This window comes from Suricata suricatta, chromosome 4 (assembly GCF_006229205.1).
Source record: "Suricata suricatta isolate VVHF042 chromosome 4, meerkat_22Aug2017_6uvM2_HiC, whole genome shotgun sequence".
Taxonomy (NCBI): Eukaryota; Metazoa; Chordata; class Mammalia; order Carnivora; family Herpestidae; genus Suricata; species Suricata suricatta.
In genome coordinates, this window is record NC_043703.1 from 54,212,579 (window position 1) to 54,240,319 (window position 27,741).

The 27,741-nt window shown below is 41.1% G+C and overlaps 2 protein-coding genes across 3 annotated transcripts in view; one reads left to right on the top strand and one right to left on the bottom strand.

Moving 5' to 3' along the window:
• COG3 (component of oligomeric golgi complex 3) overlaps window positions 1–24,376 on the top strand; it is a 63,734-nt gene extending 39,358 nt beyond the window's left edge. The window contains exons 15-23 of one of the 2 annotated variants that reach the window (XM_029936717.1): window positions 73–197; window positions 1,639–1,728; window positions 5,163–5,283; window positions 8,014–8,102; window positions 8,212–8,346; window positions 13,130–13,205; window positions 17,181–17,308; window positions 18,508–18,606; window positions 22,722–24,376. In XM_029936717.1, coding sequence (XP_029792577.1) covers window positions 73–197; window positions 1,639–1,728; window positions 5,163–5,283; window positions 8,014–8,102; window positions 8,212–8,346; window positions 13,130–13,205; window positions 17,181–17,308; window positions 18,508–18,606; window positions 22,722–22,751 — 893 coding nt within the window. In that variant the 3' untranslated portion in view covers window positions 22,752–24,376. Of the gene's footprint in view, window positions 1–72; window positions 198–1,638; window positions 1,729–5,162; window positions 5,284–8,013; window positions 8,103–8,211; window positions 8,347–13,129; window positions 13,206–17,180; window positions 17,309–18,507; window positions 18,607–22,721 lie in introns of those variants that run through there. The other variant, XM_029936718.1, reaches the window with a different exon arrangement.
• A 1,404-nt stretch (window positions 24,377–25,780) lies between these two features.
• The window catches only part of ERICH6B (glutamate rich 6B), a 65,128-nt gene continuing 63,167 nt past the window's right edge, over window positions 25,781–27,741 (bottom strand). Inside the window, exon 15 of the mRNA XM_029938462.1 lies at window positions 25,781–25,921. Within this exon, the coding sequence (XP_029794322.1) occupies window positions 25,781–25,921 (141 nt within the window). The remainder of the gene's footprint in view (window positions 25,922–27,741) is intronic.

Here is a 27,741-nt window from a genome sequence, read left to right on the forward strand (position 1 = left end):
TTTAGTTGCCATGCAAATAAGATGGACCTCTATGTGTGTGAAATGTGTCTTTTTTTCCATTTGGGTTTTTAGGTTCAACAGAATCCCTCAATCCTAGACCACAGACTACAATTTCTCCAGCAGATCTTCATGGGATGTGGTATCCAACAGTTCGAAGAACTCTTGTGTGTCTCTCCAAATTGTACAGATGCATAGATGTATGTGTGTAAATTCTTGTATCTTTACCATAAATTGCTTGCTCTTTCACGTGAAATTTAATTTTAAGATATTGATGTGGTAGTTTGTTTGGTTTTAAAGTAATTCAAATCATATGATTTTTCAATATAGAGATAAGTTTAAGATCAGTTAAGTTAGGAATTCTTAATTTGCACATTCTATAGGCCCTTAGAATTCACTAGTGTGGCCATTGGGGAGTCTATGAACACCTTCACATTTTGGGCAAAATTGTTTATGCATGTTTACATTTGTGTCTTTCTGAGAAGGCTTTTATTACTTTTCATAGGGACCTATGCCCACCTAAAAGTTTAAAACTACTAGTTAAGTCATCTGTTTTAGTTTAGTTTATAGATAAGGAAAAAGACATGCAGAAAGGTTATACTATACATAATACACATTTAGTGTTAAATTTATTACTAAATGCAACTACTTTAGTTTTGTACTCCATTTAAATCAGCATCCTTGATAAGTAGTATTAAGGCTGCATGTGTTTCTAATCATGGGATTAATTTTAGTGATTTGCTGAAATTAGCAGTACTTTTTTTGTTTTTAAGCACCAACTTAAACACTCTATTGATTTTAGGTAAGAGTTACTGTATGCATTCCAGAATGTTTAATAATATGATTAATGTAGATGGACAGTAGTGGGTGATTATCAGTCTTGAAAGATTAGATTTGTCTACATTTATTTACTTAGCTTGCTGCTGAAATAGTTTATAAGATTCAGTGGTTGTTTTGTTTATTTATTTAAGTACTCTCTATACCCAACATGGGGGTTGACTTCATATCCCAAGATTAAGAGTTGCACGTTCCTCTGACTGAGCCAGCCAGGCAACCCTAAAATTCAGTGGTTTTATTTAATTTAAACTGTGTAACAACTCCAGTGCATATAAAGAGAAAAGTGATTAAATACAACAGCTATGTAATTAATTATCCAGATGCTACTGTCTCTTAAGAATATAGTTCAAAGAGGGGGGGTGTATCCTCCCCACCCCCTGCATAGAGATAAATTTTTTAGAACTTGGTTTACTGAGGCTTTGTTTTAAAGTTGTTTTTATTGAGTTTAAAAAAAGCCTCCAACTTACGGAAGTCAGGGCTCCATCGGGTCAAAACCACATCTCCCTTGTCCACCCACCACTATTTAGCACTATTTAGCACAGAGCCTGGTGTGAAGTAGGTGCTAAGGAGATGTTGTTGAAGGGTCACATGAGTGTCTTGAGAGATGCATATTACAAAACTAAGTATTGGTCTAGAACTAGGAATACGAGTAGGAAGTTCCAGGAGGAATAGTGCCAGTAATATAACTTAATTCAGTGGATGAGGGTAAGCAAGCATTCATTGTTCGTTGTACTCAGCTTACAATTTTTCTTTTTCCTGTGCTATGAAACACTTCAGGGTAATGTTTTTCTTTTATTTCGCCAGAGGGCAGTGTTCCAAGGATTATCCCAGGAAGCCTTGTCTGCCTGCATTCAGTCACTACTTGGAGCATCAGAGTCTATCAGCAAAAACAAGGTTTGATGAAGTGTTAGGTGAAATCTTGTTACCTATAATAATATGGTTCAATACAGCATTTATTTGTAGGCACAGAAATTTAAAGCCATTTTGGCAGTAGGATATGTTTTTTTAATATAATTTAATTTTGAGGCCCTTTAAGAGGAGCTCGAACAGTTGACCCTTGAACAGCGCAGGAGTTATGGGCACAGGTCCCCCTACGAAGTTGAAAATACATGTAGAACTTTTGACTCCTCAAACACTGAATTACTGATAAATAGCCTTTTGTTGACTGGAAGCCTTACTGACAACATAGTCAATTAGCCCATTTTGGATGTTATATGTATTATGTACTGTATTCTTACCATAAAGTAAGCTAGAGAAAAGAAAATGTTACTAAGAAAGTCATGGGGAAGAGAAGATACATTACTGTACTCTAAAAAATGCACATGTTGTAAGTGGACCAGCGCAGTTCAAACCATGTTGTTCAAGGCTCAGTTGTATTTTGTTATAGTGCTAAATAAAGAGTGCCAACTTTGCCAAAGTACCAAAAAGGGTACTTAGATTATACATTCTGTAGGATAAAAGTTGCTTCTTATAGCCCTAGACACCGGGAAGGTAGTAGATTTCCTGTTTCCCTGGAGGACCAAAACTGCAGTTTATAATCATCATTTAGTGATGGTTTTGAATAGTTGAATGGAGGAAATCAACCAAGTCTATTTGGAGAACAGACAGTTGTGGTGCAGGGGTTGCATGACTGGAAATAGTTGCCATGACTTTGTGACTTCCAGTCGTTAATCAAGAAGGCATCTGGGGCTGAAGCCTGCTCCCAGGGCCCCTGAGAACTTTTTATAGCCTGGGTAGAAGTGTTGCTCTGTTTAACCCTCTGTTAAACTACCTGTCCCCCGGGGGGAGGTGTTTCCAGGGAAACTTTTCTGCTGCTTGAGTATTCAAAGTTTTGGATAAATTAGGGTCACACACACACACACACACACACACACACACACACACCCTCTGTTTGTGACCACTGCATTCTCCCACTCATGGAATGGAAGGTAGAATTTTTGTATGCTAGAGAGAGGGTGGAAAGTTAACTCTGGACAGGCAGATTTAAGTTTTAAGAAGTATTTCTAAGTCTGAGCTCTCACATTTCTTACAATATATGAAATCAGGAAAGACATTCTAATATTAGGTAAATGATTAAATAAATTGTGGCATATTCCACATAGTAGACTATTACATGGCCATTAAGTTTTTTAATGAAGCAATAACATTCAACTTAAATATGTTCTGGCAAAAAAAGGGATACAAATCAGCTATACATTATGATTTTATGTGGTGAAAACATAGCAAAACAATAACGTTGAAAACTTTTGGGGGACTATGGACGGTTTTTCTTTTTTCTTTTCTCTATACTTTTCTTACTTTCCAGATTTTCTAGAATGAGCATGTATTTCTTAGATCATCAGGAGAAAAAAAATGACCTAATTTAAAAATAAGTTTATAGGCTTAGGTCTTCATATACACACTGTTCTCTTTTTAAAGGGAGGAGTGAAGGGCTTTTTGATTCTTTAGTCCTTACCCTGTGAGGCCTGTGAGGCTGTCCTATTTTGTCTAGCTTTGCTTCCTGCATATTGTAAAGGGTTTAAGTACCTATGAGGAGGCCCTCTATTTGGTAAGCATTAGCTAATTTATTTTCATTCCAGAGTTTGCACTTTTGCCTTTTAAGAAAATGATCACTTAGTGTCTTAGCTTTTTAAGGCAAGAAATTGTTCTTCCTTACTGAAGTTGAGCACCCAGTAGATCAGTAAATTGCTAACAGGATACTATTTGCTGGATAACAGCTTTAGTAAAGCCCATCTATATTGTACTATTCTTGCCCCTTGGAGTTGTTAGTTTTTTGAAAAATAGAGCAAGTATTCAGAATGTGTAGTGTTTCCTTCTTATTTAATGCTCTGTGTGCCAGAGTGCAAAGTCAGTGTCCATCAGTAAATCATACTTCTCTGTTGATTATGGGCTTATTTAGAAGGAAGAGAGGGAGAGATCAGAAAGGAGTTATTTTGCTTAATAATCCCTTTAAAGTTTTTATTGTTTACTGAGGGACTTTTTCTTTTTCCTAGTATAGTATAACATCATTAGAAATATTTTCAGAGTAAAATTCTGTCTTGAGTAAGCAGCAAGAACCAGCAAACACAGCCTTGCTTTTGTTAATACACAGACTTTTTCCTGAAATGAAAGTTATCATTTTTCACTGTTTCAGGATTGGGTCTGAACTTTGGCAGTGAAACTTGAATCATAAGGCTGTTCCGGATGAGCCTTAACAGGGCAGAGCAGATGCTGGGGCAGTGTCCGTCTGTCTGTCTGTCTGTCTCTCTCTCTCTCTCTCTGGCTGTCTGGCTGTCTGGCTGTCTGTCTTTTAAATTTATTTTTTAACTTACATCCTTAGCATATGGTGCAACAGTACTTTCAGGAGTAGATTTCCTATTGCCCCTTTCCCATTTAGCCCATCCCCCCTCCCACAGCCCCTCCAGCAACCCTCTGTTTGTTCTCCATATTTAAGAATCTCTTATGTTTCATCCCCCTCCCTGTTTTTATATTATTTTTGCTTCCCTTACCTTATGTTCATCTGTTTTGTTTCTTAAATTCCTCATATGAGTGAAGTCATATATTTGTCTTTCTCTGACTAATTTTGCTTAGCATAATACCTTCTAGTTCCATCCATATAGTTGCAAATGGCAAAATTTCATTCTTTTTGATGGCCAAGTAATACTCCATTGTATATAGATACCACATCTTGATCCATTCATTCATCCATCAATGGACATTTGGGCTCTTTCCATACTTCGGCTCTTGTTGGTCATATCGGGTGCAGCCACTCTCAGGGTGTAGGCAGGCAGGGCTCTGTCGATGGGAGGATAATCCACAGTGGTAACCCCAGCTCATTTCTGTATTTGGAAACTCCTTTAGTACTTTTGTGTAAATGTGAGTATTTCTGATATTCTGGATATTGAAACCACTTTGACCAAATAGTGAGAGCCATATTACTTGATGAAGACTGGAAAGCTGTGAGAGGCCAGAGTCATGCTCATGCTTTGAACTCTACTTCCTGCTCCGTGCTGAGGTTGGGTCACTCCATCTCTTCCATTTCTGAACCAAGTTAATGTAGATCTGGTTTCTTTTTCTAAATGTGTTCACTTTACAACCTTTGGTCTGATTTACTTCCTTGGGTTGACGAAGTAGAGTGGATGGCCGTGTAAGTGTTTGCAGCAAGATTTTTCCAGATAATTCTCACATGGGTAATATGGGGAGTTCATTGCACAGCAAAGGAGCATGGGTACTTATGGTTAGGTTAAGGGCCATGAAGTTAGGCAGATTAATGTTGATTAATAACACCTGTGTTTTATATGTTTTTATTTAATCTGTGATAATATCCATTTTTCTGTCTTACAATTTAGACTCAGATTGATGGACAACTTTTCTTAATTAAGCACCTTTTGATCCTTCGTGAACAGATTGCTCCATTTCATACTGAATTCACCATTAAGGAAATTTCCCTGGACCTCAAGAAAACTAGAGGTACTTTATTGTCCTGGCTGGCACAGTTGGGTGGGTTTGACCTGTCCAAATGTGTCAGCAAAGGTTATAGGTTTATTTTATGTTCATCTGCAATTGTCCTGCATGCCTTGCTTGCTAAGCTTGTTACTTGTTCGTACTGAGCTGAGCTCTCAACATCCTAATTGCATCTAACTTTCTGTATTTTCTTTATGAAGGGAGCTGTATCTGAGCATTTCAGTTTGTAATATAGCGTTACTTCTCTTTGATTCTGCCACATATTACCATAACCAGTTAAAAAATGAAAAATCAGTGTAACAACTACTTACAAGTGTCAGCTAATTGGAGCGATTTTAAACATTGAGTAGAGTTTGTTAGTTCATGAAAATTCAGGAAGCCAGCTGGGTGAAATGGAGGAGTTCTTATCTAAGAGCCTGAAAGAGTTGGGTTCTGTTCCTGGCCCACCATTTCCTGGCTCTTGTGTGATCTTGGATGGGGGTTGTAGCTTTTCTGTCTGAGGTGAAATGAGCAGAATCAGCTTGTCACGATAACTTCACCAGGTTATTGAGATCACTAAACATGAAAAATGTATGTTCAAGTGCTTTATAAGCTCTAGGTGCTTAAATAAGCCTAATTTGTATTATTAAATCAGCTAGTTGTTATATAATTATGTGGATAGGGGTTTGAATTGTTAATAGACATTGAATCATTTTGGGAAAGATGATTCATCTCTCCCAGTGATTTGTCTCTGACTGGATTAACAAGAGAGCTGACTTCTAAAAGATCAAAATAATTATTTTCTAAGATGTTGATCTTAAGTGGTTCAAGATATAGAACTAAGAATATCTCTACTTTCCCCTACTTACGAATTTATCTAAACTTTATCTTTTCTTAACCATTTCCAAGAGAATTAAGCTCTAATGTGACCTTGTTTATATAATGGACTTCTCTCTTAAGTATTGGGGGAATTGAGAAAATAGTTACTCACAGGATTTCCTGCACTCTGTGGTTTAGGAGAACTTTGCACACAGGATTTGCATGGGTGGCTGGTTGTTAGTTTCCTAATGACTGTGCTTGTAACATAGTGAATTCTCCTGAGAGCCAAAGGACCTCTTCATGAGCATGTTAGAACAGTTTACTCTTTTCCTAATCCTTTCTCCTCTTCACCACAGAGAATAACTTTTGGTTCTGTTGGAATTTGAATAGTAAGCTTGTGTGTTATTTATATATTTATTTTTTATAATGTTTTTTAATGTTTATTTTTGAGAGAGAGACACACACACACACACACACACACACACACACACACACACACACACACACACACACACACACACAGTGTAAGCAGGGGGAGGGGCAGAGAGAGAGGGAGACACAGAATCTGAAGCAGGTTCCAGGCTCTGAGCTAGCTGTCAGCACAGAGCCGGCCGGATTCGAGACTCACACCCACTAACAGTGAGATCATAACCTGAGCCAAAGTTTGGATGTTTAACCGACTGAGCCACCCAGGAGCCCCCTTTTTTTTTTTTAACAGCGGCCAGGTTTTCTGGCTTTGGCTTTCATAGAATGCATAATTTTTTTAGAGCTTTTTCTCATCAGAGGCTTCCGTCCCCCTAGCAGTCTAGTTGATTCCCTTCTGTCCTTTCAGTGCACAGCATGGGAATAGTGTTCTAACCTTGACGAGTGCGAGGGGCTGCTCATCCTTAACTTTTTTTAAGTGATGGAATAAAGGAGGGCAATTCTACTTTCTTTCACTTAATTTCTTATCTATAATTTGTTGCTGCTTACTTAGTTCTGGTATAGATCCACTGAAGTGTGAGAAAATGAAATGCCCTAAGATTTTGGTAAATACTGGTTTAAAGTATGTTTTCCGTAAAACATTATAAAGCCTGTGTAATCCTACCATATACTGATTTGATTCCATTTATCACAGACCGTCTTTTAGGTTGTCTGCTAGAAAAGACAGCAGAAACAAGGAGCCATTTACCAAAGCTTTACTCTCAGTACTGAGTGTGACAAAGAGGTCTTTCTCAGTCAGACCAGGGTGCGGGCAGCCAGCACTGCTGTGTGGACGCTGGTAACAACTAGGGTGAAAGCGTTTGGTGCTTTGCTTTCTGCAGTGTGACAAAGCGAAGACGTGTCTGTTCTATCACTTAAGGATACTTGCTCTCTTTACTTTTAAACCTCTAACCTCTCATGACTAACATTATATCTTATTGCATTTGAACATCAATGAGACCTCAGTTAGTACTTTCCATAGATTCTAGTTAGTCTGGAGGTTGAGGGGTAAATATGTCCTTTTGGTGTTTTTCTTCTGGCTGACACATGAGTTTATTCATTCTGCTTTTCAAATGAATAAATTTCTGTGCCAGGCAGGACCCTAAGCAATGAAGCTGGGTAAGTATATGAATTTGTTTCTTTGAAAAGCCTGTTTAGCGCCCTAAAAGTAAAGCAGTGAAATTTTAAGGTATCAATTACCATTTATCCTTTTGCTTTTTTTTCCCCCCTGTAAATGAATAATTGAGATTAATAGTCATGTCACAAGCCTGGCTTCGGGAAAATAGCCGTGTGTGGGTACTGTAGCTGTGGTTGGCACTGATCTCATGCTCCTCCATTCATGGAGATGAGTTGGTAGAAAGGAAACTTCTGCTTTGTGGTAACAGAGAACTAGTGTATATTAACACACTGAAACAGTAACTCGGCTTTTCTCTTAAAACTGTACATGTTCACTGGATGAGTCATTTTGTTTCGCAGATGCAGCATTTAAAATCCTGAACCCCATGACTGTCCCAAGATTTTTTAGGCTGAATAGCAACAATGCCTTGATAGAGTTCTTGTTGGAGGTGAGAAGGAGTCTGGTTCATTGGTGGTGGGAGATAATCGGCATTCTTGACATGTCTGGTCATTTCTTGGCACATAAAAACAGGAGGAAATTGTCATCTTCTTTTTAAGGGAACTCCTGAGATAAGAGAACATTATCTTGACTCTAAAAAAGATGTAGACCGGCATCTGAAATCGGCCTGCGAGCAGTTTATTCAGCAGCAGACCAAGCAGTTTGTAGAGCAGCTGGAGGAGTTCATGACAAAGGTAGAGACGTTGGTGCCTATTTGCTAAAGTAATTTTGAATCCTTCCTTAGACTTCCTTTTGAATTACCCTCTTGTGAAAACTCTGGCAGGAGACAGTAACTAGTAAGCCCAAATCTTAACGATTCCATCTAGGAAATCACCGTGTTTCCTATTATGGAAGCTTTTTGGTTTGGACTTTTAGATACGCTTGCACAGTTTTTGCTTTTTAAGAGAAAGAGTGCAGATATTGACTCCTAGCCAAAACTCATCTGCTGGCGAATGCTAGCAACGAAAAAATCAGAGTATGGCTACTTTGACTTTCCTGTTTCAACCTAATCGTTGTTTTGTTTTGTTTTAATACATACTGTTATGAAGGACTTCATAAAAATGCTTAGATACTCTTGAAATTAGCTTTCATTTATTAAGCCTCTGCTGTCTGTCCAGACATGTATTAGAGGACATTATAATTATTAAGAATTAAGTAATTAAAATATGACAGCCCTTTCTCTCAAATTTAGTTACCTACATCCTAACTGGGAAGACAAGATGTATCTTTGAAATGACCAGGAGACAACTAAGTGAATTGTCTGTTAGTAATTTTTTGTTGGGGCCATCAACGCTGATATGCCTGAAGCCTTGATTTTTGTTCAAAAGACAGAAGACATTTGTTTTTAAAAATAATAATAAATATCAGAAAAGCAAATATAGAAATGTCAAAGCAATCAAGCTACTCTTTTATCACCAGCATAGGGTACATGTCTACTGGATATAATCCATTCATATTAAGTATTTGGAGTGTGTTTCTCCCCACCACATAAATTTAAAAGGAGGGTAGTAGAAATGTTTCCTGCTGGGTTTTGATTTTTAAAAAATGGCACAAGTATTGATACTTCATAATTTACAGACAAGTCATTACAGTTTTTGCTGAAATTGTCCTTATATGTATAGATTGTAGTATGTATTTTTGGGAGAGAATCCACATTAATACTGGTGGGAAATATTATATGTGAGTATTCTGCACTAACAGAGCAGTAGATTGGATCTTCTGACATAAGCAAGTGGATTATAATGAAATCTAGGATTAAAGTGTTTTTCTGGAAACGCACAGTCTTCATAGAAGTCAAGAGAATGTAAATTCACTGATGTGGCTATCTAAGCAAATGTTAGTACAAGTTTGGTAAATCTGGTATGACTCTGTAATTGTGCATTTTGGAAGGCTCTGGACACAATGAACATTTTTTTTTTAATTAGAGGTTTATGGGGTACCTGGTTGACCTAATCGGAGTGAACAACTCTTGATCTTGGGGTTATGTGTTCAAGCCCAAAGTTGGGTGTAGAGATTACTTAAGAATAAAATCTTAAAAAAAAAAAAAAAAGAGGTTTATGTAGAAAACATGTATTCCGAGCCTGAATCATATAATAGCTCTCCATGGACATGCTACCCATCTACCGCGGGGACACCTCTTTCGTCACCCCTCACTGAGGGATCAGCGAGGGAAACGCGCTCCTCTCGACGTCGCTGAGAAGTCGGTCCCATCCCCGTGCTCAGGCTCTGTGTTGCCCTTGCTCAGACTATTCACTGTTGCCTCATTTTCTTTTGTCAACCTCAGCCCCTCCCTGCTCTTCAGACTCTAGTCGGAATACTTCGTAGATACTCCAGCTAGGAGGCCTGAGTATACCTTTCATGTTCTCTTATTCCAAATTCAGGTCCCTCCCCCCATCCTGTTGGAATGGGGTGAGCCAGAGACAAAGCTGCACACGCACAGGCCTACAGCGGGAGCACAACGGGAGCACTAGAGTTCACACGGAGATGTGTGATCCTTTAAGATGTTGCTTCTTGGAATTTGTGGACCCAACATTTTTCACTTTTTATCTGGAGAATGCTACTAGAATAGCAGAGACAAAATAAATGATTTTAAAACTTTAGAATGATTTTCTTTAAAGGTAAATCTGCAAGTGCAGAATCTTGTGCCTCTTTTATTATAGTTGGCATTTTATAAGGCAGTCGGTGATTATACCTTGATGAATGATTGCAAGAAAAGCAGCATCCATAGATGCAGGAAGGAGACCGTATTTCATCTCTAATTTGGATGCATGTTTGTAGGTGTCCGTATTTTACCATTTGGATATAAGCCTTACCGACAAAATGTTCTCAGCTTGTTTTTAAGTTTAGACTGATTTTTAAAATATATATGGGTTTGCATAATAAAACAGACTGTGTGAGTGGAAAGAACATTCTTAGGCTGCCTGAAGACTTGTTTTTGAGCCTCCAGACTGGGGTGTGATTCCAGTCCCCTGTCACCTGCTATAAATTGGCCTTTTTGCCTGTATAGCTCCTTCCTTGGCTCTCCTTGTTGAGATGCTGTGTTTTCATTAATTCTCATTACATCCCTGGTACCTAGAGAAAGTAAAACATCTTCATTTCACAGATTGAGAAACTAAAGTTGTGCAGAGTGACCCAATATACATAAGACCTTTCTGCAGACTCTTAATCTAATTGGGTAAACATTCTCCCTGATTTTTTGGTACAATGTGTTTTTTGAGGAAAATAAAGTAAATTCTAGAATAACATATATGTTCTATTGCCCTGTTTCCTGCTCCTTGAAAAGTAACCTTTTTTCTAACTATTTGAGTTACCCTAGGGAATGTAGTACTGTTCTAAGTGTTGGAGATATGAAAACAGTTTGGATTAGATATCTTCTGTCAAACTCAAAAACTGTTGATACTTTTTCCTTAGTGTTTTAGAATTCTATTATATTGAACATTGCTTGAAACAAACCCTTAAGTAGGGGTTGGACTGGCCATGGGTATAGAGAGCCTACAATTTTGACTCGGGAAAGCAGAGCTCACTCTAGACCCCCTTCCGCCACCTCCTGAATGAAATGGTAGCAAGGTAGTTTCTCCAAGCCTTAGCTATTGCATCCCTCTTCCCTAGTTAAGAGCATTATGAGGACCAAAAGAGCATTTCTGCAGTAGACTCTGTAAATGCTGCAGAAATGTTACAGTAAAATATGACAGATTTGAAGCGCATGTTTTGCTTTAGCAAAAATCCAAATGAAAGCATTTTAGGAACTACATTTCAAGATTATAACTAAGCTAATAAGTGCTTCTCCCTGGTGGGACCAGTTTATGCTAAAAATACTCAGACTTGTATTTGGCAATATTCATTTTCTTTCAAGCAGTTTACTGCAGTGTTATGAGTTTATTCTTAATATTCCCTCTGAAGTTTATGTTTCCTCAGCAAAACTATAAATTTAAATTTCTTCTGATTGTAGTGCATGTGATAGAATTTGACCTATAAATTTAATTTTTGTTCTCAAGGAGTTAACCCAGTGGGAAATCAAGATAGAAAATCTGTAAACTTTACGAAGTGTATCACAATGTCATCATTTGACAGTGGGTCTGTGTTCGTCTCAGGGTTTTAAATAAAAGAGGGTTAATTGGGGAAGACTTTTGAAGAAACTGCTCTTTGCAGTTTGACCTAAAGTATATATTACTGAGATAATAGAGCTGGGTATACAAGTTTGTGTTGCTTTTTAATATAAAAATAATTAATTCAGTCTAAACCTACAGCATCACGTCATTATGAAGTTGATAAACTTCTGGAACAATCAGTGGGATAATAGGAAGCCATTACTATTAAAACATAACTGTTGGGCACAGAAAAATGTCCAGAATTTCAAGTTAAGCAGAGGGAAAAAAGATGTCACAGCACTCTATTCCTAATTTTGTAAATGTAGACCCATGAGTATGTTTACATAGTTATGTTGGGAAATATTTTGTATAATAAATACCAAACATGAACATATATCTCTTTTAGCATTGTCTACTCTATAATCCTATATATGATCTTATTTTTAAAGCTGTCTCTCACAATAAAAGTTAAAGATACAGACAGAAATTGAGTGACATAGGAAAGGGTGATTTTATACACCCGGCAGCCTGAGCAAAGGCCTGGCGTAGTCAGGAGTGTGAGCTTGGATCGGAGTTAACATTGTATCCTGTCTGTGCCCGTCTTCTGCCTAAATATTTTTGTGGCCCTCTTTATTCGAAAGAGTTGGCTCTCACATTTTTCTGCCGAGACAGTAGTGAAGCCAAGGTCATAGCCTGGACCTTTGGCACCTAACAGTCCATTAAAAAAACTGTTTCATGTGGTTTTTGTCCTTTACCGGCCCCATCTACCCCTTAGCCCCACCGCAGTTTGCCATCTTAAGAACAGACTTGCCCAAGCAGCCAAAGGTACTTTTTTTGGTTTGCTTCTCTGTACTGAAGGCTGAGGAATGAAAAGGGAGATGAATAAAAGGTGAGCATCCAAGGCTTCCTATAGCACTGGTTGGTCAAGTATGACTTTTGATGCTACTTGAAAGTCTTGTCTGTCTTCATAACATTCTCTCTGCCTGTGACAAAGTAAAAAGAATTTCTAGGTAGGTAAATGAGATTTTGTCCTGCTGGGGCGGTATTTTTCTAACCGCATACAAATAATTTAATGTGAATGTAATAGACATTACACTTAAAAAACACCTGTTTTGTGTTCACATTTCCCTTGGGTCCTCAGTTTTACCTTCTCTAAAATGTTCAGGACATTGGCGTTCAGGACAAAGGCAAGACAGCATATGCCTTTAAAATCAAAAAAGAATTTTTTTGCCAAAGTATATTATTAGTTAAAAGGATTATGAGTTATGGTGCAGTTTTTAGGATTAAACCTTTGACTAATATTATGGTTTAATAGGTTCAGATGGTGGTGTGTGTCCTTCAAGAGTGGTGACATGAAAGGAGACATTTTTCTTTTTGTCTCGTCTGCCAGGTTTCAGCGTTGAAGACGATGGCCGGTCAGGGAGGGCCCAAGTGTCCTCTTCCACAGCAGCCGTGGGCACAGCCAGGTACTCACATTTTACGGTTTGGGATTTCTCTCTGGGGATGGTGATTAATTTGCATTTGTATGTCTCTGACAGCTTGGAGTTGGTTTGGTTTCCTGCTCCTCCTGTGGGTTTGTGTTGATGCAGGATGCAGTTTGGAGTGGACAGGTCTTAATGGGTCAACAGCACTCCTTGCATTTCAAAAGACATCCCAGGGAAGGAAGAATTAAGAAACACTCAAACACAGCGTGGCTCAGGTGGAAACACTTTGATTCTGGACACTTGCTTTTCGTCGTGCCAGAGCCCCGATGAAAGCCCCGTGGGTGGTGGTCCGGGATCGCGGAGGGGACGCTGCGAGTAGTACGTGAAGGGCGGGGTCATCATTTTGTTTCACATTTTATGCAAGTTACAGCCTCTGTTTGTTCACATTTTAGAGTGTTCGAGAAGAGTTGTAAAAATTGTGTCCGCAGGGAGTTGGCAGACGGTATAATTGATTGGCAGATAATGCTTTAGCGGTTCCAGTCTTACTCTTTCCTAAATGTAAATTTTTCTTGTGCCAGAAGGATTTTTTTTCTTTTCTTTTTGTCTTTAACATTAGACCTCAGACATTTAAAATCACAACTTTGTGAGTTAGTGTTGGTTTGTTTTGTGGCATTTTAAGTTGCCTTTAAACTGGAAGGAATCATTTTGGTTGATTAGTATTTTTGGCCATATCATGATAGAGGTATTTTGAAACCAGAAAGGGCAAAATGGTAAAATAATCTTGTTTTTAATTATGGATAAGCTGTATCCGAGTTGGTGGGGCAGCTTTTTGCTCAGAGTGCAACAGATCCAAATTCAGAGTTAGTATTCATAAACAATTGACTGTCTATAGGCACCTAAATCTGGTGTTAGGTTTTTAATACAATTGGTTTTCATATCGGAAGAATGTTGATGTTAGCCAGGTATATATTTCTTTTGGGGAAAAGAACTGAGGACATTCTAAACAGTTAGTCTTCAGTTAGTCTTATTAATGCCGCAGGTTAATTTGAAGTTGACCTAGAACTAAGAAGGATTTACAAATCCTAGGAGGATTTGTAAATGTACAGAGTTATCACTTGTGTTTGAATCGAGACAGAATTTTATTTCAAAACTTTGTCCCATGAACTTTGATGATGTAATACAGGTTTGCCTTGGTTTGCTTTATTGCAAATAAACTTGGTGACTGTTTTAGGCATTTTGTTTATTGTGATGGAGACAGTGAATGTCGTCATTATTTTAAACCTTTATATCACATGTGAGATTGAAGTCTTCGTTACATTACCAAAGGACAGATATCATACTTGGTGCAGTAGTATGTTCTGCCAGAAGACAGAAAATGAGATTCTTTTATTGGTAGCACTGGAAATTCTAATCATAGTTGGCTGTGGTGGTGGCCACCTGTCCTGACCCCTCACAGGAGCAGACTGGTCACTCCATAACTCAGCACAGTTCCAGAAAGAATTCTAACCACCTCTGGATTAATTGGGACTTTGGCTCAAGGTTTCAGTCACTTATAGGGCTTATTTAGAAACGGCTGATTTTATTTTGAATGTTTATATAAATGAAACTCTTGGGTGCAATAAATCTTTTTTAAAATAGGTAGAAACCAGCAGACAGGCATAGGCATATTTAATACATCTAAGCCCAGGGGCTTGATGCATAATTAATATATTTTTCTTTCCTCTTTGGAAAGATCCTCTTTCACTCAAAACCTGGGCTGTCATTTTCTCCAGTGGCGTCCTCGTGGAGCGCCCAGTGTTAGGCGTGTGGTACCCCGAAGCATTACTGGCATGGTCGTTAGAAAAGAGGAGTGGATGAAAGGAAGCTGACAACGGGACAGATCGCAGTGCGCCTTGCTCTTTTGTCATTAACCCACTTCCTGCCTTCGTGAGGAGGCGGCCCGGCACAGAAACAGTGGCACTCTGGTTTGCCTCGTTGTACCTTCTGTCCGTGGGGCCGCGTGCAGCTGCGGAGTTGCTGTTTCTGCACCTGTATGACATCAAGTCCACATTTAAATGTCGGAGAGATGTTTGGGCTTTTGGGGTGGGGGCATCAAGAACAATCTAGGGACCTGTCTAGGGCCCTAGATACCCAAGGTGACTGGTTCATGCAGTCTTGATTGGATGTGTGGCGATCATTTCTTGATAAATTCAGAGGAGATCGAGTTATAAATTAGGATGCCAGTTTGTTAACTTACTCTGAAAAATATACCTTCATAGGAACTAGAGGGTGTTCACAAGGCTTCACACCCAACATTTGGTTATCATGGGTGCTGAAAACTGACTTCGGGATCCTTGACATGTGTTGGGACTGAACCAGGGCCCATGGAATTAAGTGCCTTATGGGAACATTCATCTCTTTTTATGAAAAATAAACAATCCTGGATTGTTTGTTCTTTCTTCTTAAGAGCCTTGATACTTTCTTGCCCTGTTCTACCACAGTTCTCCTCAATTAAAAAAAAAGTTTAATATGATATAAAAATTGAGCTATTAAAAAGTCCTTAAAATGAAAAGTAATTCTGTTTTCCACCTCTAAGCTGGTCTTCTCAAGGTAACCACTATAAATAGTCTCTTTTCCCCAATTCTTATATATGTACTGGCATATATGGACTTTTAAAATGTTGTAAACATGATTATACTTCTATTCCTTTTTGTTTTTTTTTAACTTCTTCTGTGTCTTGGAGCCCTTTCTATACTGGCATATCTAGCTCTGTGCATTCTGTTTAGCGGATGTGTGGAATGCATCTCTGTAGCACAGTTTGATAATTCTATTAATAGATAAGACATTCGTTTTTTGTGCCCCATCTTTTGTAAATGCCCCCGTACACACGTATTTTGGTAATTTGTAAGTATATCCACAAGGTAGATTTCTAGCAGTGGCAGTGTGAAGCAGTGACGTATGTGGGTATTTCCAGTTGTGCTACGTTGCCTCGCATCCCTCTAGAGAGGCTGACGCAGGGGCCGTAGGTGGGAAGGCCTGTTTCTGCACACCCTTCCCCAAACGTGGGTGTTCGCAGTCTCCGTAATTTTTACCAATCCAAAAATATCCCCGTCGTTTTTTTGTTGGTTTGTTTGTTTTTGAGAGAGAGAGGGAGAGAGAGAGGGAGAGCGCCGGGGAGGGGCAGAGAGAGAGAATCCCAGTCAGGCCTACATGCTTAGTGCAGGGTGGTGGGGGGTGGTTGGATCCCACAAATCGTGGGGTCATGCCTCAAACCAAAATAAAGAATCAGATGCTTACCTGACTCAGCTACCCAGGCGCCCTATCCGTTGTCTTAATGTGTATTTCTTTAACTATGAGTGAAGTTGAACATCTTTGAGACTATGAATCAGTCTTTTTCTTTCTAGCTTTCTAGATGGTTTCTTCTTAAATTACCTCATACAGCTTACTACTCTTCTTTTGAATTTGTATTTCTTTTCAGATGCTATAGAGTGGGCTTTGTAATTTTGTCATTTACAGTCTTCTGGAAGTCTGTTCCCTTTCTGATAATACAGTATAAGAATGTAACAGACAGGCTTTTAGTTACCATTAGATGTGTATATGGATATTGTTGGGATGATCTCACAGGATCATCACAAGTGAGAGAGCATCTCTTACTGCGAGTCGGTTCTGTGAATGAGCTCATTCATAACGAAGTAAGTCTTCCTAAGTGTCTCTCTGCAAATAATTTTTTATTTTATCTTCGTGTTACCTCTGAGTTCCAAAGCCATGCTATTATAGGCCCTGTAAGTGTCCTGAAGGGTACTGGGGGAATTTTTTTGCCGTCTTAGCCTTCAGAAGTAGAATTTTGTATAGAGTAGGTATGTAATGAATGTTTATAGGGCTTGTGGTTAAACTTGATAGATAGGAAGAATGAAAGAAAATTGGGGGGCAAACAGATCTTTCTTCAGCCATTTTTCTCTCCCTTTATTCCCCTTTGAATGAAAATGGAAGTGTCCTTCTCTCTTTCTTGGTAATACTGATGAGGTCCCTTCTTTCCAGCAAAGGTCTGTGAGCTTGTAGCAGGTGCCTACAAGACCATAAAGGCGAAGCTGCCTCTGACGTTGAGGAGTATGTCACTGTACCTCTCCAATAAAGATACAGAATTCATCCTGTTCAAACCTGTGAGGGTGAGTCTTGTGATATTTTACTTGAATGTTGGCCAGTCTCTTCAAGGGTTCTTGCCATGGCTCCCATTTTCTTCTTCCTGTGAAATATTAAAATGTTGGTATGCTCTTCTAGTAAAGTTGATTTATAATCACTGTGATGCTTCAACGGTTTATAAGCCAGCAGCTGCCTGATTGTATCCTTCCCCCATCTTTGTCTGAAGTTCTTTATGATACCTATGGCAACAGATAATTTTGACCTTAAAGTACAAATTAGTAAAAAAGAAAAAAAAGTCATCAGACCCTAATATTGAATGTAGCCCAGTACCTGAGAAAGCACCATTTCAGGAACTTTTCTTCATTTAATGATGAGTAGTGAAAATTAATGGCTTGCAGTGGCCGCCCAGGGATTAAATGTCAGAGCAAATATAGTGCTCATAACTTCCAGCTCTGTGTTGAGCTCACAACACATCTTTACTGAAGCATTGGTTGATTTCTAAAGTACATTTTGTGTGTCTGGGAACTTTCTTATCTTTTGTGTAAGAAATTGCTGCTGGGGGCTCTTACTATTCTCTAAAGTGTGTGTGGGGGGGGTAGGGACTACTTTCCAGGAATATATTATACGATAAGTCTTAGGTTGTTCTAGCATTTGAGTTATTAAGTACAGATTATATGCCTTTGGTAATCCAATGAAAGATACAATTCCTCCACTTGTTTGGCAAATAGCATTAAGATTTAGCATTGTAAGAGGGGTGCCTGAGCGACTCCTTTTTCATCTCAGATCATGATCTTGCTGCATTGACAGTGCAGAGGTTGCTTGGGATTCTCTCCTTCTCTCTCTGCCCCTCCGCTGTGTGTGCGCGCGCTCTCTCTCTCAATAAACATAAAGAGAAAAAAAAAAAAGGTGTAGCATTCTTAGAGAGAGAGAGGCAAACCAAGGAATAGACAGATAACTATAGAGAACAGACTGATAGTTACCAGAGAGGAGGCGGGCGGGCGAAATAGGCGATGGGGGTTAAGGAGGGCACGCATCATGATGAGCACTATGTGTTTATGGAAGCGTTGAATCACCGTATAGTACACTTGAAACTAACATCACACTGAACGTTAACTAGAATTTAAAAGAAAACTAAAAACCTTTAACATTCTTAGTGCTTCATGTTTAAGACCACTACATGTTTCTGGTGACTCATTTAATATGATTACCTCTTCTTCTTTCTAAGAATAATATTCAGCAAGTTTTCCAGAAATTCCATGTTTTGCTAAAGGAAGATTTCAGCCCTGAAGATACCCAGATCATAGCTTGTCCTTCTATGGAACAGGTAACCCATCATCAGAAGATCCTTGTTACTTTTATTCCTTCTTGGTTATTTTACTTGAATAGATAATGTCTTTGAGTAACTGTTTTTGATTTTAATTTAAAAATTTGTATATTACTGGGGTCAATTAAGTGTCCGACTCTTGATTTTAGCTCAGGTCCTGATCTCATGGTTGTGAGATTGAGCCCCATAATGGGCTCCGTGCTGGGTATGGAGCCTGCTTAAGATTCTCTCTCTCCCTTTCCCTCTGCCCCTCCCCCGTGTATGCTTGCTCTCTCAAAAAAAAAAAAAAAAGTAAAAATTGTACATTATTGTATTCGGATGGCAAGAATTCAAACTTTGAGTTGCTCTCTCAGATTTTTGGTGATGGCTTTATAATTTTCCTTTTTAATCCTTTCTGATATTGAAAGTTGCTATGTTTGACATACATGAACTATTTGTGAAAGATTCAAATAATGGTAAGTTGCTGAATAGTTTTATTTGAAGTATGCATGAAAGGAGGCCCACATTTCAAATGAAAAAAGTTATTCTAGGGATTTGATATTAGAAATGTTTCATGTTTTCTCCCTAAATTTGAAGAACTGATTATAGAGAGTCTATGTTTACTATCATTCATGTATTCAGTTGAGCCAGCAAGTTTTTATTGAGCATGTGTTATGTATTAGAGTTGACTGGTACTATGGAGGGTATTTTATTTCCAGTTTGAAGTTTGGTATAGCTTACAGGTTTTATATGTGTAAGGACTAGAGGCTGTGGGAGCCTAATCAGTGTGGGTGGAGAGTTGGGGGAAGGACTGCAGGCACTGAGTGTGGGTGAGTCTCTCGAGGTTTGAACACACTGGGAGAAAAATGGGGTCTTTTTACAATAGAGATAGAACTCCTATGCTATTAAATGTACCCTTTTAAAGTAGATAGTTCATTGGGTTTTAGTAGATTCACTAAATTGTACAACCATCATCACTATCTAATTCCAGCACACTTTCATGCCCTCCCAGAAGAAACCTCATACCCGTCAGCAGATTCCCTGTTCCTCCATCTTCTGTAATTTACTCTTTGTCTCTATGGATTTTCCCATTCTGGACAATTCATTAAATGGAATCATACAGTATATTTCCTTTTATTACCGGCTTCATTCTTTTACCAGAATGTTTTTAAGAGTCTTCCATGTTGTAGTATGTATCAGAACTTCATTCTTTTGTATGGCCTTATATATTTCTTTGTATGGATAGATGGGTCATATTTTAAAAAGATGAGTCTGTGGTTCCAGGATTTTAGTTAAAATAATTTTTTGTGAGTCATTTGAAGTAATTATATTCTTTGTGATTATACTACTAACTTGATATATGGTTAGGTTTTTCCCACCACTTTGATATTATTTTATTCTTTTATTATATAAAATACTTAAATAGTTCCCAAGTCAGAATTCTAGAACAAGGTAGAATTGGAGATGCCTTGCTTTCAGTCCCCTCCAGCTTTTTCCTTCCTTTACCCTATAAATAAATGTTAATTTGTTACTGGATTAGCTTTCCTTTTTTTTCCTTTTAGAGATAGGGGGAAATGCATGTTTGTATATTCATGAGGATCCAGAGAGAGGGAAAAAATGATGCTGGAAAAAATGCCCTTGAGTGACGAAGTGGGGGGTGGAATTTGGAGGGTGGAGCCTTTGTCAGGTGCATGGGGATGGGAGTATTTGGTCGTGGAAGGAAAGAGAGCTGAGTGTTTGGGTGCATGTGTGGGAGGTGGTGGCCATGGTGGAACCTCATGGAAGCTCTCATCTGATTCTTCATGTTTGTGAGTGAAATAGGAAGTAGGGTCATCGTTAGAAGGTGCTAAAGCTTTGAGGAGGAAGGCTCATTTGAGTTCAGCAGTTATGAATCCTAGAGAGACCATTCAGCATGGTCGTCTGTCTGATTTTTCTCCACTTGTGTCCAGCAGCACCAGCATAGATGTGGAGTAGCCAGGTGGGGCTTGCCAAAACCACGCAGGGTTCCTGCGCTCCCACTGGACTCCTGTGGGCAGGATACACATGTTAGTGTCTGTGTGTTTGTAACTTAAAAGTTCTATAGCCGGTCATCACTCACAGCTCAGTTGCTTTGCTGGGCCTCGCTTCCTTTTCTTGAAGAACCACTACACTATTTTCCTGATGTACCACTTGGCTTGCCACCTACGGTTTGGAAAACACTGATGGAGACCCATCACTCTGTGCCTTGATCCTCTTTCAGGACCGTTAACCTTTTCCAGATAATAATAATAATAGTAATAATAATAATAATAGCAGCTGATATTGCTGACTGCTGCCAAGTGCTGTTTGAAGCATTTGACATATATTATCTTACTTAATCTTCACTTGACTCCCCTATATTTGCCCCATTTTACTGATAAAGAACCTGTGGCCCTAACAGGTAAAGTGACTTCACTGAGTTACTCACAGGGGAGGAAACAGAGTCTTGTCATCTGATCCTGTGGATCGTGGCTGGAGGGAACCCCCTGGCTTACTGTCGCCCGTGGAGGGACACCTCGCTGGCGCAGTTGCTAGAGTGTGGGACTCTTGATTTTGGAGTTGTGACTTCAAGCTCTGTATTGGACGTAGAGCTTACTTAAAAAAAATCTTTTTTTCACCTGTAAATGGAATGTTTGTGACCCATTTTCTTAAGATTCATTATATAGCATACAGATTTTGGGGGGTAACTTTTTTGGTTATAATTTCAAACGTATAGGAAAATGCAAGAATGATAATAAGGAACTTTACCCAGTTGTTTACATTTTTCTCCATTTGCTTTATCTTTAGTTTTCTCCCTTCCCCTCCCACTCCACCCCTCTTTTAAGTGATTTGAGCGGAAGTTGGGAGACACTGCTCCTTACTTGGAAATAGTTGTGTATTTCCCAGGAACAAGGAATTCTTTGACCCTACCTCCACACAGTGATCGAAATAGGAAACGTTGATGCACTTATCTAATCCACAGTCCATACTCGGATTTCCTCCCTGGTGCCAGTACTATCCTTTATAGATGAGTCTCTCCTGCTCTGGGGTCCAGCCCAGATGTTGCTTTCAGGTGTCACTTCTCTTTAATTTCTTTTAACCTGGAGCAGCTCTGCAGCCTTTTGGGCTTTCTCTGTGTGTGTGTGTGTGTGTGTGTGTGTATGTACGTACGTACATGTGTACACTTATTTATTTACTTTTTTGAGGGGGAGCAAGTGACTGAGGGGCAGAGAGAAGGGGGAGGGAGAGAGAGAGAGAGAGAAGCGGGGCTCGTGCTTACCTAAAGCAGGGCTCGAACTCACAAACTATGAGGTGGTGACCTGAGCCAGTCAGATGCTTAACCGACTGAGCCACCCAAGTGCCCCTTTTTGGCTTTCTTGACCTTGATGGGCCAGTTAATTTGGTGTTGTCTTGTTCTGTCATGATTAGATCGAGGTTTTGTATTTTTGGCAGGAAGAAGGTTATTTTGCATCCCTCACTGGAAGTACAGATTTATAGAAGAGATTAAGGGGCGATGATTTTGATTACCAAACAGTTTGTCCTGTGTGGAAGGGCTCCTTGCCGGGTTCATTTAACCACAGACTTCTCACCAGCTGACGGAGTGGCCGTGTGCAGAGTTCAGTCCCCGCCCTGCCCCAACAGTGGGTTTCTCCGGCTCTCCTTGGGGTCGCTCCGTGTCACGCTTTCCTTTGCCCACTGGGCAGGGTGCTCCGGGGGTCTGGCAGGGTTCCTCACACCTGTTCTTATGCATCTCAAATAGTCACTCACCAGTTTCAGCTTATACACAACTCTTCCCCCGATGCACACTGCAAAAGGTGAAAAGGTGAAATCGATTGTTTAGATTTATTTCTATCCCTTGTCAGGGTTAGGATGCTAGAGGTTTTTTCTTGTCATTTTCATCGGATTCTAAAAAAGTTTGGTTTGGTGATAGAGTGTGACCCTTCACAGGCCACCACAAAGCCCACCACCGCCCAACGGCTGCTTCAGAAATCAGATCGGCATCGCGGGTTATTGCCATGTTCATTTGGTTTCTTAAAAATCTTAGACTCATTCTCGCATCCTGATTTGAGGATCTAGGCTCCATTTTGAGCATGACCCTCCACAGCAGAACTAACGTAGCCTTTCTCTTTGCTTTTCAGCTGAACCTTCTCCTGTCAGTTTCTAAATAAGCAGGCCCGTCGGGCCGTGCATGCCGATGTCTGTCCGGGTGGAGCGGGCTGGGAGGCCTGGCAGCCTGCAAGACACCGAGGGACCGTACGTGGGAATGTCCCCGAGAACCACGCAGGGGTGCTGCTCAGTGCTGGCTGCAGAGCGTTTGAAAGATTGGTGTTTCCCTTTAAAAAAAACATCACAATGCCAAAGATTAATCTAATCTAGGCGTGTGAGAACCACCTTTAAATGGTCACAAGCGTCGTGAGTTTTTAGGGGTGGCTGTGGTGGGCACGCAGAGACACGGTTCTTAGCAAAAGCTGGGCGAGGGGCATAGGTTACAATAACTAGTGCAAAGAAGAACTTTACAGAAAAACAGTTCATTAGAAAGCTAAGAGTAAGGTTTGGTAAAGCCTGAAACTCTGCAGCACTTTGAGCCACTGAACGTTCCACAGAGGCTATTTTTTACTTCCAGAAATCTTATTTCTACACTCTATTTAACGTAATGTTTCTCCTGTCACTTTGAAGTTTCGTTTGGAGTAGATTGGATGCATCTGAGAACACACTCTGCTTTCCTGGGAATTTGGGGTGTTATCTTCCTGCGTGTTTGATGTGAGGTAGTTTCAAGATACAAGGACTCCGTGGAAGGGCCCGTATCTGCGCTTCATGGATTGCGTGGGTGCAGATCGTTCAAAAGCAGCGGCTGGAGCCTCCTCATAATGGAGACGTGCAGTATCTGTAATGAGAATCTTCACGGCACAACAGTCTGTCTGTGAGTGGGAAGTACCAGCGAAGGGTCTTCAGTCTGGCATGTGAGGGGGGGAAGGACACCTGATGGAGAGGGCACCTCATGCACGAAGGCTTGGGTTACCAGCTTTCCATACACTGCCTTCGGTTTTAGTCACTCTCTGCAAAGTGAACACTTCGATGTCCCGTGTCTTTGTCCAGTGGCCGTGCTGTGCCCCAGCCCTGTGGGTCTGCTGCGGCAGCGCACGTTTTGCCAACAAAGGCTGGGAGGGCGAAGGTGGCCCGCCCCTTGACGCCATCGCGGATCCTCACGTAAGGTATGCACATCTCTGAGTTTTCCTACAGAAAACTGTTTCCTGATTGGACAGACTGCTTTTTGGTTCAGGAGGAATTTTGAGTGATTCAAACACTATCTAGGGATAGAACACTGATGAGAACATTCTGGAATGTAGCCAGCAGACCTCATTCTGCAGGACTGTGGGGCATTTCTCATCCCCTTAAAGCAGACCCACAGCATGTAGATAGTTATAACTCCCGAGGTCTGTCATTTTAAACAGGTCACTTGTTTTTCAACTCTATTTAAATTGGTGATTAATGTGGCTTGGTAAGGCTTAGTAGTCTATTTGGGGCAGTAAAAGGTGAAGAGGGTCCATAGTCATTTTTTGACATGAAATGAATGATTCAGGAAGATTATATTTCCTTCCACTTACTATTTTAAATACATGTTTAATGAAATAAACTGTAAACTATCCTGTTTTCTGTATTATATGTACATTTGACTTTTTAATAGCCTTTCCAAAGAAATGAGGGCATGATTATTGTACATTACTGTGACTGATTTAATTTGATGTACAGAACAGGTTGTGTTCTTAAGGATAAAAATAATTGATGGCACTCATTCTCGTGTTTGAACCTTTTATTTCTGAAACACTCGAACATCTTACAAAGTGCGAAGTAGGTGATAGTGATCCAACTTGTTTGCTAAATGAATATTTGTTTAAATCTGTACAGTTTCAAGTGTTTACTTATATACAAAGAGTGTACATACTTTCAGATAATTAATTTAAAATGCTTTATATTATTTGGCTAGAAATTGCTGTTTTTAATAAATGTGAATTTTCTAAAAAATAAAGATTTTCGCTTCTTACTTTGTCCTTACATGTTTGTTATGTGTATGCATTCATTTCAAAAATATTTTTCTCAATTAAGGTTTTTATTGAGGTAGCTTGTGATTCACATGCAGTTGTGAGAAGACATAATACAGGGAGATACTGTGTACCTCTACCCAGTTTCTCCCAGTGGGAACATCTTGCAGAGGTAGAGCCCATTGTCACGAGCAGGATATTGCCGTTGGTAGGCTCCGCCAATCTCTTCAGATTTCCTCTGCTTGCACTGTGTAGATTTTTTAGTAAGATCATTATTGTGGAAAGACATTTTTGAAGCATCTTAATGTTTCATTAGTTGAAAGATAATTTTTTGTTTGTTTGCACAACTGCCAGTTTCCTGAATACCGTCAGCACAAATAGTCATGTTGAAATTTAGTGTTATTGAAGTAGCAATAGGAAGTTTATATTTTGCCCCTGGTTTAACAACCCGTATCTTTAAATTCCCTTCTGCTATTTATTATCTTACAAGAAAGAATAGTCAACCTTGGTTTTCAAAGAGGTACGTTGGTGAGAGAGTGTTGCTTCTCGGAAGAGAACTTTATTGCCTCCTCCCTGGAGCACTAGCTCCTGCAGTGGCTCCACTAGCTCGTCTGTCTCCTGTCTCCCGAAGGCATATGGGCCCCTGTGCGTCTGTCCGTCCAGCCTCACGGCTCTTCCTCCAGATCTGCCCGCTCAGGAGCACACGCGACAGAAGACGCCGCTGTCTCACTTGGGCAGCAAAGGGCTCTTTTGGAAGCGGGGGTACTCACTGGACAGACCAGAGGCCAGAGAGCCAGAGGGATAAGAACAGGAAACATCACAGATCTGTGTGTTCTTTCAAAGCAGAAGGAACTGTCAGGGCAGGGTCCTCCCAGCTGCTTTCACTTGGGCAAGCTCAGGACCACAGTCTCTATCTCTGTGCCAGTTACTGATTTATTGCCTCCTTGCTCCAAATCCACATTTTTTTGGCCCTTCTTTCAGACTTGGGAGCTGGACCCTGAGAATCTTCGTTTGCCAGCAGGTGCAGAGTTAGGCTTTGTAGGGTGCTGGAGGCATACTGCCAGGCACAGGGGAAGGGGTCTCCTGTTCTGGTGTGTCTTGTTCTGTACACGTACTGAGGCAGTGGCAGTGTGTGGGAGGCTGGCAGCGCTCACTCTCTAGTGAGATTTCTTGGTCTCCAAGTAGGAAGCGTGCAGCTCCCAGTACTCCCGGTGAAACTCCCTACCGGCCTGCGGCCAGTCCTCTGCCTTGGTGCTGCTGGGGGCTCCTCCTGGTTCTTTGTTCCCTGCTGGGCTCTTCTGCAGGGGAGGGGAGCGGAGGCCTTGCAATTGCTGTTGCTGCTTTTCTGAGTTCTCTTTTAGTTCTCCTTGCGTGTTAACTAGTTAATCCTTTATACTACATTTTCTCCGTTCAGATTAGCGGTGTGGCTTGTGTCCTGACTGGACGCTGCCTGACGCAGCCTGGTCTACAGAGTGTCTGCAGTGGGAGGCAGGGCGCTGCTGCCGGCTATAGCTGCTCACTCACAAGCGGGCTGTCCTTCCATAGAGGCTGGAGCTTGGACGGCCGGGAAAGATACCTACCTGCGCACCGTGTCTCCACGCGCTCTCTTCAGGTCTGCCCTCCATGACCCCTCTCCCCATGTCCCTGCACAGACCATCCGCTCTCCCGTGGACTCCCAGCGTGCGCCCCACCGCCACCCCTCGTCCTTCGGTGACCCCGCCCCTCTCACCCAGGGGACGCCGCTTTGCTGTGCTCCTCCATAGAGCCACAGTTTCCCTGTTTTGCTTTTGCTTGCGCTCTGATCCCCACTCTGTAAACCCCCCTCCCCTGGGGGCAGACAACCCGTTCTTTCCTCTTTGGACCCGGGGCTCAGTGTGGATCTGTTGCATGACCTGATTAGTTACTGAATTTGTAATTTCGTGGGCAGTGCACCCATTATGTTACTCCTTACTTTGTTAGGAAACACTTGTGTGTAACTGAGCACGTGCGTATATAAAACAGACCAGCTCTGTTCATTTTCATTTCCCGGAGAGGCTCCTTTTGCCTCCCAAGTCATTGAAGATAAAATGACAGCCAGAATGTGTCCTCTCTGGAAGGTGAGGGTCTGGGAGGGGCCCAGGGGGTGGGGCAGAGAGTGTGTTTCAGGTTGAATTGTGTCCCCCTTTCCCCCCTCCCCCTACATTCCTGTGTTGAAGTCCTCTCCCCTCCCCTCCCCCCGCCCAGTAGGACTGGAAACGTGACCTTATTTGGAAATAGGGTTGTTGTAGATGTGATTGGTGAGGACCTACCAGAAACTGGGCGGGACCAGAACACATCCTCCCCACCTGCCCTCAGTGGGAAGCCCTTGATCTTGGCCTCCAGCCCCCAGGACTGTGATGGTTAAGTGTCTGTGGTGGAAGGCACCGGCCTGTGGCCTTTGCAGGGACAGCTCTAGCACACGTACGGATGGTGGGACCTAGATCTGCAGAGTTCCTGGCCATCTGGTTGGTTGCTTTATTTCCTTCCCAGTCTGTGAGGGGGATCCACGTTCCCTTAGGAAGACCATCCCTGATGACTGCGCTGTTCTGTCCACTCTTTGATAACACAGGTGCGGAGGAGCTGGAAATCCTTTCTTCCGTGTGAAATCTCTGGTCTCTGAAATGTTGACAACAGATACTTTAAAGTGGGGCTGAGTGCGCGCGTGCGCGCGCACACACACACACACACACACGCACACACGCACACACGCACACACGCGCGCGCGCGCGCCTCTGTGAGGCCAGCTGTTTCCAAGCTCCTCATTAGCGGAAGAGTGTTTTCAGGCTTGTGAAAGGAGAAAGATCCGGAAGAGGCCTTGTCTGGTGATGGCGAGCCCACACAGAGCAGCTGGGGCGGAGTGCTTTCCCAACACTACCTCCTCGAATCCCTGGGTTGTAACTGTGAGGTGAGCATCTATTGCAGATGAGGACACTGAGTCACAGGGCGGCTCACGACCTTGCCCAGGGCCCTGCAGCTGGCGGGCAGTGGTGCCAAGCCCCCATGCCAGGGCTCAGATGTTTTCAATGCCATGGCGGCTCACCCCTAGTCCTGGGGTGTGGGGGGATGTTTGGGCTGGCTCTGAGACACAGCCACCACGCAC